Source organism: Xyrauchen texanus, chromosome 13 (assembly GCF_025860055.1).
Source record: "Xyrauchen texanus isolate HMW12.3.18 chromosome 13, RBS_HiC_50CHRs, whole genome shotgun sequence".
Taxonomy (NCBI): domain Eukaryota; kingdom Metazoa; phylum Chordata; class Actinopteri; order Cypriniformes; family Catostomidae; genus Xyrauchen; species Xyrauchen texanus.
Genome location: NC_068288.1, coordinates 24,073,533 through 24,086,558, shown reverse-complemented (window position 1 = coordinate 24,086,558; position 13,026 = coordinate 24,073,533). Strand labels below are relative to the sequence as shown.

General features: G+C 38.4%; 1 protein-coding gene across 10 annotated transcripts in view; it reads right to left on the bottom strand.

Moving 5' to 3' along the window:
• Positions 1 to 13,026, bottom strand: part of LOC127654412 (disks large homolog 1) — a 217,157-nt gene that overhangs the window by 101,651 nt on the left and 102,480 nt on the right. Inside the window, exon 1 of one of the 10 annotated variants that reach the window (XM_052141597.1) lies at positions 2,686 to 2,918. The exons of 8 other annotated variants lie outside the window; for them this stretch is intronic. In XM_052141597.1, coding sequence (XP_051997557.1) covers positions 2,686 to 2,901 — 216 coding nt within the window. In that variant the 5' untranslated portion in view covers positions 2,902 to 2,918. Of the gene's footprint in view, positions 1 to 2,685; positions 2,919 to 13,026 lie in introns of those variants that run through there. One more of the 10 variants, XM_052141595.1, reaches the window with a different exon arrangement.

Here is a 13,026-nt window from a genome sequence, read left to right as displayed (position 1 = left end):
CACAAGCGGAGTGATACACACAGTGAAGTGTCCAAGTGCTGATGGTGTCAGACCAACAGTGCTCATGGAACGTCTCTAGTGCAATCAGATTCGGGGAAAAGAACTAACTGTTGTATATATACACACTCACCTAAAGGATTATTAGGAACACCATACTAATACTGTGTTTGACCCCCTTTCGCCTTCAGAACTGTCTTAATTCTACGTGGCATTGATTCAACAAGGTGCTGAAAGCATTCTTTAGAAATGTTGGCCCATATTGATAGGATAGCATCTTGCAGTTGATGGAGATTTGTGGGATGCACATCCAGGGCACAAAGCTCCCGTTCCACCACATCCCAAAGATGCTCTATTGGGTTGAGATCTGGTGACTGTGGGGGCCATTTTAGTACAGTGAACTCATTGTCATGTTCAAGAAACCAATTTGAAATGTTTCGAGCTTTGTGACATGGTGCATTATCCTGCTGGAAGTAGCCATCAGAGGATGGGTACATGGTGGCCATAAAGGGATGGACATGGTCAGAAACAATGCTCAGGTAGGCCGTGGCATTTAAACGATGCCCAATTGGCACTAAGGGGCCTAAAGTGTGCCAAGAAAACATCCCCCACACCATTACACCACCACCACCAGCCTGCACAGTGGTAACAAGGCATGATGGATCCATGTTCTCATTCTGTTTACGCCAAATTCTGACTCTACCATCTGAATGTCTCAACAGAAATCGAGACTCATCAGACCAGGCAACATTTTTCCAGTCTTCAACTGTCCAATTTTGGTGAGCTCTTGCAAATTGTAGCCTCTTTTTCCTATTTGTAGTGGAGATGAGTGGTACCCGGTGGGGTCTTCTGCTGTTGTAGCCCATCTGCCTCAAGGTTGTGCATATTGTGGCTTCACAAATGCTTTGCTACATACCTCGGTTGTAACGAGTGGTTATTTCAGGCAAAGTTGCTCTTCTATCAGGTTGAATCAGTCGGCCCATTCTCCTCTGACCTCTAGCATCAACAAGGCATTTTCGCCCACAGGACTGCCGCATACTGGATGTTTTTCCCTTTTCACACCATTCTTTGTAAACCCTAGAAATGGTTGTGCGTGAAAATCCCTGTAACTGAGCAGATTGTGAAATACTCTACTTTAATACCGGCCCGTCTGGCACCAACAACCATGCCACGCTCAAAATTGCTTAAATCACATTTCTTTCCCATTCTGACATTCAGTTTGGAGTTCAGGAGATTGTCTTGACCAGGACCACACCCCTAAATGCATTGAAGCAACTGCCATGTGATTGGTTGATTAGATAATTGCATTAATGAGAAATTGAACAGGTGTTCCTAATAATCCTTTAGGTGAGTGTATATATATATATGATTATGGTATTAAGTTGAAAATAATACTATTTGTCTGTCTGATGATAATTAAAGTGGCTTTACTGATTTACATTTCCAAGGGCAGATGTTAAATCATAAATTTGTCAAACTGTTATAAATTTGCAATAACATGCATATTTTAACTAACCATGTTGGAAGTATCCATTTGTTAGTAGTTCAGTACTGTTCAGATTACTATTAAGAACTGCTACACAGTTATTCAACACACAAATCCCAAATCAGGAGCTGAAAAGTTTACCAAACACATAACTACTGGAATGTTTTCCTGTACATTCTGGTGACTGAGGCTAACATTCTGTCAAACATCTCCTATGTTACACAGAAAAATAAATATTTGGAACAATGAGGATGTGTAAATTATGAAAGAATTACATTTTGCAGTGAAATATCGGTTTAATGTTTCCACTTCTACTTTCGTGTCCTAGTAAAAGCATATGCTGTGTTATATTGTTTAGGTGTCCTTGGAAAAAATGGCTGGTTTTGCCTTTTGAAAGCATTCATGAAAAATAAATGAAGTTATTACAGTGTGGTAACAAAGTCAATAGCAGGAATAAAAGAACAAACCGTAAAGCCCTTTGTTGGAGTGCCTATTTGTAATTTAATTTCGGGGCATGACCCATATGACACAATGAGTGACTGTTTGTCCTTGGGTTCAGAACCAGCCTCCCTGACCAACTGCTTTTTGATATGCTTCCTCTGGTCACTCACAACCTGAGAGGAGGGGCAGACCCCTTGATATGATTAGAAACAAGAGGGCTATTATTCATCTACTGAGTGCTTTCCACTACCAATGGGAAACAGATACTTAAAATGTCCAGTACGATTATGTATTGTAACTCTCAATTAAAAGGGCCTCTGAGTGCTTGAAATAAAGCTGGCAATTCCCTAACATAAAGCAAATCTAATTAATTGTTCCCATAAGTGGCTTTTACCAGCGCTTGTTTTAACAAGCACAGTCATGTCGAAAGATAGATGCACCAAATCTGGATATCGATTCAGCAGAATAAGCCATTTTTCATACAAACATGTTATTGTCCATAACAATATGTAGTAATAATGGAATTGGCTATGCAAAAATGGAAAGACAATCTAAGAAAACAAACACCGTCACATTTAATCAAGTCTGAAAGATGTAGATGATTCACTCCAGTCTTGGAGACTCAACAAATCTGAATCCTTCCTACTGAATGACTTAAACATGCAGTGAAATGTGATCATGCTAGTTTACAGTGGGGATTTCAAACTTTGCTGAAGTGTAAATGGATCCAAAACAGCAGGTGTACTGTGTCTAAGAATTACCTGGCTTGCTCCTGCTGTGATGCAGTCGCTGAAGGCTCCACGTCGTGTGAAGAAGGCCACCAGCTGCTGCCAGCGAGAGGAAGACGAAGGCAGTTCTTCACTGGAGCTCCGCTTGGCCCACTGCCTCTGTTTGGACCCTGGCACAGCATGGCCTGTTCCAGCATTGGCCCGACCACCTCGCGGGTACAGCGTGTTGTTACCAAAGATGTAGTTCATCACAGCCCTTGGGGCCAGGAGAGAGCAGCCGTCAAGTGCGGAGGCAGTTCGGAAATAGTGGAAGCGTTGCAGTTGTGGAAGGGAGCACCTGGATAAGGTTACAGTATCCTCTCCCAAATGTAACGATGGAACAATGAAAGTGTAAAGTTAAAGCCGACAGCCCAAAATCCATCCATTGGCAGACTTGCAACCTTCCTGTCTTCACCAGCTTGGAGAGCAAGTGTGCAGTAGTCTCATGCTTGAAGGTGGAGTGGGAAGTAGGAAGAGAGGAGGTGATCGCGCTGCCCACGAGCAGTGCACACTACTCTAGGCTCTGACTTGGGCTCCAGATGAGCAGAGACTGGAGAGAGGATCAGTGAAGGAGTGGGGAGCTCTCTGTGCATGGGGGAGAAACTAAGAGCCTGGAGAGGCAGGAAATGGGTTCAATTAACTGGCAAGTGTTGCAGTCAAAAGCCCACAGTTCTCAAGGGATTCTTAATCTAAATGGACTGGGGCTACAAGAACGTCCACGAGCAGGTATCAATTACATCACTTCCTTAAAAGCAAAATAAAGACTGCACATTAAATATAGATGACTGCATTCAGGGTGGTACCCTGACGAAAAAGAAATGTTTGTTGTTGTTGTGGCCCTTTTCTTCTTAGACATGGCCACGACAAGAGGACTCCAGTTCTACAGCTGATTACTAGAGCCAGCCACGCCACAAAACTACTTCAGCAAAGCTATTGATTTTTCCTCTGTGCACTTTAGGCTAAAAGCTTCATTGTTGAAAAGATATAATTACCTAATGATTATAAAACTTAAGGCTAGCAAACATACTCACAGCTCCGAACGTGAGAGAGAGGTGAGATCCAGAGTTAAAAGTAAATACAGGAAGAGAGCGTGCAGTACACATTCAGAGGAAGCCAATTCCATGCTGTCTGGATGCTCCTTCTGACACAGATCGGTTTTCACACACTGCGGTCTCTTACCACACACAAATGATTCAGTGAGGGGGAGACAAAAGGCTGTGCCTTCACAGGCAGAAAAAAAGAGAGAGAGAAAGCAAATTCAAAAATAACCACGTCTTTGTTAATAAGACTGAAATTCCTGCAGATCTCCACCACAGCAACATTCTCCAGTCAAATCTATTGATAGCAGCTCTGTGTATGTAGAAACTATCCAAGGTGTGCCACAGGTGTCAAATGAGGTTACAGACATTGTCACAGCTTGTGCCACTATTCCCCCAGGACCAAAACCATGGCAACAGCTTCCACATCAAATAAAGCAAGCCACCCACAGAGCCTGAGCCCTGCCTTCTTCTCAACCTAAATAGCTTATATTCACAGGGCTTTAATAGATATTAAAGAACCACATACGATGGGCCCATTACTGCACAGTATCTGATCGGAGATACTGGCACCCATCTTTAGTGATACTGTCAATTTTCAAATTAGCACAAGGAGGAAGGGAAAACAAAACAAACAAAAGCATTGACTTCATTTGGTTAAGAAAAAAAATTAACTAAACTGGCAACAAAAATGATGAAATTACATTTTGTCAAACCACAATGCATTATCCTCTGGAACAGTTAACAAATAAATTATAAACAATTAAAAAATAATAGATTATTAAGATTATTAAGTTAAGATTTTTTATTTTTATTATTTCTTCATTTTGCAGATCTATACAACGGCTCTATTTCTAAGTCCAAGCAAACAAAACCATGACATCATAATGGCACTAAATTTGCATCTACAATTACATTTGATGAAACCCATAGGACCATTTTTTTTTTTTAAATATATATATATTTACTAAATAAATGATAAAAAGGGACACAAAATATAATAACAAAATACTTCATTCTTTGCCTTCTGCAGAAGACGCAAAAACAGCTAAATTTTTAAATCCATGCATTCTAAAGACTACACGTTACATTTGAACAGATCACTGCCTTGAGACAATGCCTAAGGACATTCTTTGCAGCATTCTCATTTAAATCTGACCTTCTAAATGTTGGAGTGTATCAATAATTCATCAGCAATTACATAAAAACACTGTGCATTTATTTTTCATGAGTGTTGCTGTGGACCCCTCACCATGGTTTACCAATTTAACGGACAACTCAAAAATCCAGACCCCGATGTCATGTCAGCTTAAGACCACCGTTTAAACTTGCACAGAGCTAAATAACTCTTGATAAGCCACTGCCATGAGGAGCAACACAAATGTGCTGTGGATGCTGTTTCCTACATTGCTCCATAAATTCTGCAAAGGTTTATCTGAACTGGCAATTTCATGACTTGACATAAGAATTGTAAAACTACACATACAATAGGATATTGCTTGAACATCCCATTATAATATATAATTAGTCATGACCGAAAGAACTAGGTCACGAGTACAAGCGGCCGAAATGGGCTTCCTCAGAAGGGTGGCGGGCTTCTCCCTTAGAGATAGGGTGAGAAGCTCAGTCATTCGTGAGGAGCTCGGAGTAGAGCCGCTGCTCCTTTGCGTCGAAAGGAGTCAGTTGAGGTGGTTTGGGCATCTGGTAAGGATGCCCCCTGGCCGCCTCCCTAGGGAGGTGTTTCAGGCACGTCCAGCTGGGAGGAGGCCTCGGGGAAGACCCAGGATTAGGTGGAGAGATTACATCTCCACACTGGCCTGGGAACGCCTCGGGGTCCGCCAGTCAGAGCTGGTTAATGTGGCTCGGGATAGGGAAGTTTGGGGCCCCCTGCTGGAGCAGCTGCCCCCGCGACCCAACTTCGGATAAGCAGTTGAAGATGGATGGATGGATGGATATAATATATATAATTCAAATTACTTAAATTCTGAAGTTAGAATTACAATTCTACATTCCGTTTGCCACCTCAATTCAAACTCAGGAATTGAAATTTAGAAGCCATTCTTAATTCAGTTCTGAAAGGTACATACAGAACACCATCCTGATGGTCACACTGGCAGGATTGATATTGCTCTTCTCTGATTGCCAGAACAATAACGGCAATGTCTGACATACATTATTCAGTTCAGCTCATGAATGTTAGAAAGAGGCGTGATCATGTAATTACTCTACAGCCTTTATATTTCCCTAGAGAAAAAAATAAATAAATAAATGCCAAAAGGCAAGTGGTAATAATGAGTTCTGTAGACTGTATTATGCCACATAAGATAACAGGCAAAGAGACAGTAAGACAAACAAATTTGACACATCATTTATGTAACACAAATGGTGCGGGATGGGCTACATGCAATAGTTTAATATTTAGGCCAAGAGATTTGTTCAAGCATGTGCAATACTAACTGAAAACTACTTACATGAAATTGTTGTACATGTATGAACTAATTAAAAAGAAACTACACATTTTTCTGTAGTTCTGTAATATGGAAACTAGTGAAATTTGGTAAATAAACTAATTATTCTACTTTAACCTACCTAATGTAAAACATAATTAATTTAATTGTTTAAGTGTAGAGAAGGATTCCTTACACTAGTTAGGACACTAGTTACTCTGTAGTTAGGTCAACACAAACCCATTTGTACTACAATTATACACTCTTACACACACACACACACACACACACACACACACACACACACACACACACACACACACGTTGAAATACTCATTCTAAAGTGGCCACTCCATTCTAATAAGCAGTAATCTATTTTGTTTACCACCTCACACTCTTTGAGCCATTCCCTCGTCTTTTTCCCCAACCACCAGCATTATGGGCAATCAATCGATAGCACAATACAAGGACAAATGCCTTCGGAGCGGCCCCTGCCACTTCCTCAAGCTCTCAGTCTCAAGGCCAAACGAATTCCGGCAGTAAACACGGCAAGAGATGAGCAGTTATTTTAGAGATGGAGTGTTGAGGACTTGGGGTGACAATAAAAATGGCATGGTGTGCCACTCTACATGTGAACAAGTGTATCTTCTGTTGGCGGGCACCACATGATTCTCCTATTATCATCTTCACAGTAATTTATTTGTTTTATGCTCACAAAAGTGAAAATGATATGAAGGTTTAAAAGTGTAGGAGCATCACGAGACTTCTAAAATGTACAACAGCATCTAATGATAAGGAAAACACATGAGATCACTGTTCTGTAGGCGCTTGGGTATTTACAGAGAGAAGCTTGGGCTTTAGTTACAGACCTGTTCATTTCTGTTACAACATGCTGCATGCTCTAACATAAATGATTCCTGTATGATATCTACAATGATTTTATAAGTAGTCAATATTAAAATGATTTGACATTTGCAATATGTTAACCCTATGGGGTCGACGGACGCGCTGGCGTCCTGCTGGATGTTTTCGTCATTACATCGGAAACAACATAAAGTACTCCGTCATTTTGGGGCATACAGATAAGTGAAAGACATCATTAGAGACTATAAAGAGTCTCTTTTATTTGTATACACTCACAATAACAACAAAACCTTGTGCTTTTGTAAAATAAAGAAAATAAAAAGGGTGAGCTGTAAGCACTCTGTGTTCGCAATATTTCTGAAACACGTCACACAAATTAACTGAAACTCTGCGAATACTTATCACACAAACATTTTAAAATGTCTACTTTTAAATAAAACAATTCAAATTTAAAACAAATATTCTGTTATACATTGACATGCTATTTTATATAAACATGTACATATTTTACTAGTGGGACTGTTTCCAGACTTGGCAGCCAGGATTCAGAGTATTGACATTTGAAATATGTCCTAATGCTGTTTAGTCTAAAGCAGGTATTTAAATTGTATGCTGTATGATATAAATATGATGTAATATGATGTAAAAATAATATGAATGTTTAGATTATATTTTATCTATTGTTTATGCTGCCTCATTATCATCGACAAAGCTTGTGCTTGCAAATATGTGTTCAAGTGAAAATTAGTCAAATGCACTTTAAATATGCCCATATTAGAAAATCTGCATATTATAAAGATTTCTGAAGGATCATTTGACACTGAAGACTGAAAATACAGTTTTGATCACAAATCGCATTTTACAATATATTAAAATAGAAAACTGTTCTTTTAAATTGTAAAAAGAGTTCACAATATCACTGTTTTTACTGTATTTTGGATCAAATAAATGCAGCCTTGGTGAGCAGAAGAGACTTCTTTTAAAAGGTAGTGTAGGTCTAAAATTAAGTAAAGTCTTTATGTAAAGAAAATGTAGTTCGATTAATTCTTTTAACTTAAAACTTGATTTTGATCATTTGATCAAGTCTCCTCACATTTATTCTCTTTGTCACATTCCTCATTGATGGGCCCAGGGGAGGGGTCTTTGTTTCCTCAGGTGTGAAATACAATCAATATTCATGATAATTCACGCCTCCTCACATATGACCTTTCTAACACTAAAAGTGTCTTATAAAAGTTCAATTACTATATTGTTTTGTATGAATGAGTGATCAGGATGGTTTTAACATCATTTTGTAGCACAAACTCTAGGCTACAAGATCCAGTCAAAAGTCTTGTGGACAAATGTTTAGTATGTGTTATATGGCTTTATTTCAATGACTTAAAAAATTTTGTTTTTTTAAAAAAAAACGTTATACGTTATAAACGTATAAACATACACACATGTTGCTCACATATTTTTGTAGCCCAGTTTGTGCTGAATACAGTGTTATCAGACTTAAGCCATTAATGTGTTTTTAAGCAACTAAAAAAAGCGTAAAAATTGTTTACAGTGTGCTTTTATTAAAGCACACAATGTGCTCTTTTGAAACATTATCAGATAATTTAGGAATAAAATGGATATTTAGGTTTAGCAAAAACTTGTCAATTCCAGCTTGAATACATGCTGTCATTAAAGCACAAATTGTTGGAGGGGGAGGGGGAGTTCTCAAATTAATGTTACATTTTCAGTTTAACTTATAAAATGCTAAATTTTTTATTCTGAGAATAACATTTGTAAAGAAAAAAATGTATAAAAATACAAAACAGAAACAGGTGGTGTGACTTGTCTCTCGTACTTTATACATGTCATCAGGAAAGACAGATCACTAGAAAAGGACAACATGTTTATTGAAGTCAAGTGACAGCAATTAATTGACATGATAGGAACAATGGAAACAAATCAGGTAAATGGCACAGGATGGGGCCACATTTCGTTCTGTTACACATAGGGTCGCCATGAGTTGTGGAAACTCGACAGCAATTAACAAAAACCCACACGCAGAGCAGTTCACATTCATTGTATAAGAAAAGTACAGCAAGTTCAAGCATTTGCCCAATTCCAAACATTAGTAACCTGTACATGTTATTAAACAAATCTACTTAGGTGGCATATTGTAACAGAAAAGTTGGAGATAACAGTGTTTCAGCAGTTAAGGTATATTGTAAATTATAAACTGCAATTTCAGTGTCATAATAAAAGCTCCAGGTTAAGGTGAAGTGTCAAAATAAAAGCTGAAGCTGAAGTAAAAAGGATATAACTTTTATATAAAACAAATCTAATCCTTAAAATAATATTGATAATTCAGTATTATATTATAACAATAAACTTGACTGGAACCCACTGTAATAATTTAGCATTATGCATATTTCAACTAGTTTCTCAACAGAGTAGTTCCAACTGAGCAGTTTTAGCACACATTGTTAATTAAAAAAAAAAGTCAAATACATGTAGGTAAGTAAAATTTCTATGCATTTTATTGCTACTTTGTATCATTATACATAAAACAGAAATATATTGCATGTCAACGAAAATGATTAGGTCTCATTCTCCCTAGTGTTCATTTAGTGAAAAACTCAAGGGAAACATGCCTTTATTATTTTTAAATAGATTTTATTCAATGCATTTAAAATCTGAAATGTACTTGGCTACATTGGCTGTTTGGATAAAAATTATGGTTCCTCTGATAAAAACAAAACAAAAAAAACAACACTTTTAAGCCATTTCAGAGCAGAAAAACATCTGCTACATTCTATACCAAAACTCATTGCTCAAATATTCTGCTAACTCTATCACTGCATTAATCAAGCTTTGTTTTCTTTTTAACAAAAGAGGAATACGTTCGTTCAGTCTCTCAAATGCAACCAACAATGTCTGCAAGGTAAACTACACAATCGGCAAAAAAAATAAAAACTTTGCTACCATAACAGCAAAAATGGTTATAGGACAATAGGGGAAAATAAGAAAACCAAAATATGTAATTACATTTTTTATAAATGACACATTTTAAAACAAAACCTGCAACAACTTGACATTCACTGCAGCTACTTTGCAAAAAAATGGACCATGAAGCTCATGCATGTACATGATCATATGACACTATAACTTCATAGTAAAGCATAAACACTGCTTCCAACACTGCTTCCAACAACCGCAATAATCTAATCTTACACCTTTAAAACCAGTGAAAATAAAACTGTGTGCAGTTTTTTTCTGCATATCAAAAAGGAAGATGTTTCAATGGAGCCAATATTATCCTCCTCTTGTCCCTCTCATCTGTCCTGTGATTTACATGCAGCACTCAAAGTAACTCTGTCTGGAGCACACAAATCCTTTGGGCATGCATTCCTCAGCACTGCTTCATGTTTATAATACTAAGTATTACCCACCAGCAACTGCAGTTGCAATCTCCTTGTCCTGCTAAGGTTCCGGATCAGACGCCGTCCCATCTTTCTGGCATACCAAATGGAGGTCAGCATGTCACCTAAGAGTCCCGAAGTGGTACTCTGCACAACGTGACGTTTAAGGTCCGACAGACCACCAGATACGGCGGAGTACTCCTCTGCTCTGATCCAAACTCCCTACCCACCCCTAGAAGCTGCGTCAAGGTGATCCCATGATGCAGTGCACGCAGCTTAGGATCGTGAGATAAGGGAGCTATGAGCTTTCCCCACTCGAGTCCGCCTGAGAGCTTCACGGGAGAACACGTGGACCTGCATGCCGGCTGCTAGGACAACGGGACGGAAGGTGCTACAGGACTCTAAACGGTGATCTGTTAGATTCCCCAGGAATGACACAGCTCATTTTTCACTAATGCTATCGCTCTCTCCCCCTCCTCCTCCCCAGTGGTCCTCCTCTCTATGCTCTCAAAAAGACTAACTGAAGATTTTACACAGGAAGGGCGGATGTAGTTCAAGGCATGCCGATGACTGGAACGCGGCACGGTACAAAGCAGACAGCAAGGTGGGCTGGGATGCTGAGAGCACATCACATCAGAAACAGAATGGCATTACAGAGTGTCATGTTATGATCCAGGTAGCCACATTCAGACATCCTGTTATATATTTACACAATCAATTTGGCTAAATTCTTCATTGGTAAGTACCAACATCACAGGAGGCACGAAAGCTGGCACCAAAACTATGAATTCTAAACATTTCGGTCTCTATCTGATTCACACAGTGGAAGACAGATGATTGTTCAGTGCTAGCATGAGGTAAAGTGAGAATTAGTAACATCTTGAATGCACTTTGTACTTTTTAATTAAAAAATATCACACTACCAAGAGTAGTGTTGTACTGAATATCAGCATGATTCATCTCTAGGTAAGAGGCTACAGGTAATCGCAGCCTACGCTGATGTTCAGTACAACAACATCATTGCACCTGTGATATGGTTTGTACACAACAACTCTATGAATAAAAACAAGTTAATATTGAACAACTATGGCAATAATAGCTGGAAATGATACAACTATAATGTAACTCCATGTAAAACATTTACAATGCAGCCAAAGCATGATCAATCGTTGCATATCAGCAAGCAAATTATAGACTGACAGCGTGTCGTACACCGTGAACACAATAAAGTTGAGTTATAAAAGCCATTGAATGTCCCAGTGCTGATGTGCTAAGTATGCGCAATCTTGAAACACCCTTCCAATCAGACTGAAGGACCAAAATTAAATGTTGTACAGTATATTTTATAGATTTGTCAATCATTTTGCAATAATGTGGATAGCAGTTACTATTGAGACTTGTAACAAGTGCTAATTTTCAGGTTTACTGCTATTCAACTTTGTCATGTCATTTAGTTCATCACAGAACACCTTCTGAGAAACATCAAGAAGCCAATGTTTGGGTCTAGGTAGTAGATACTGTATACTGGTCTACCAGCAGGGCTCGACATTAACACCCACCCACCTGCCAAATGCCGGAAGAAATTGTCAGTGGCTGATAACTCCATCACTCTTACTAGCCACTTTGGCGGATGGATGCAACTGAAGCTAATTTAATTGTATTAATCTCACGGTCAGCACTTTATAAGCAGTAAACTCTGTATTCTTATTATATCTGACATGTGCACCTTCTTAGCGCGAACCACTGCAGAACACACACTAGCGTGCTCAAGAAATAGCACCAGAGCTTTGAAACTAGGTCTGTAACTAACTATTATTTTGCTAAAGGATAAATCTAACAATTATTTGAACGATTATTTGGCAATTATTGCAATTATTAATCATTAGCATTTAACTGATTATTCAGCTTGTGCCCGACTTAAATAGTTGTATTAAACGGGCTTACTAAAAATAAAGAGGACAAAATAATCTTTTAAAAATACTTCTGGGGTCCTGGTTAGCTCAGCGAGTATTGAATCTGACTACCACCCCTGGAGTTCGAATCAACATTAATGACAAGATAAAAAATAACAAGATAATTGCATTACTCTCCACTACTGATGACAGAGACTAAAGACGTGACCACTATAAAAAGATGGAAAAGCCAGAGACCAGAGAACATGAAATGATTATGAACTAAATCAAATCAACAAAAGAAAAAGAGAATTGCCTCATTTTCTAGTTCACAGACACCCAAGTATGTCTCGTTCTTGGATGGGAGCGAGAAGAAAACATTTACAGAGGGCCCTACTGGTTTATTGAAGTATAAGACATATATTATATGAAGACAGCTCACTAGACCAATCACGGGTCATGTGGAAGAGGGTGAAAATACTTGACATTTCACCAAAAATAACCATACAGTTTAAAAATACCCCAAGAAGTAAACACAGCACTGTAAATTACACTTCTAAATAGATTTTATCAAATTAAAATGTTAATACTTCTATACATAAGTCTCATTAACATGAATATCATTCAATAAGACAAACAGCCTTATTCCAAATAACTTTTATCAAGACTAAATGCAGGACTGAAATAGTCAACACAA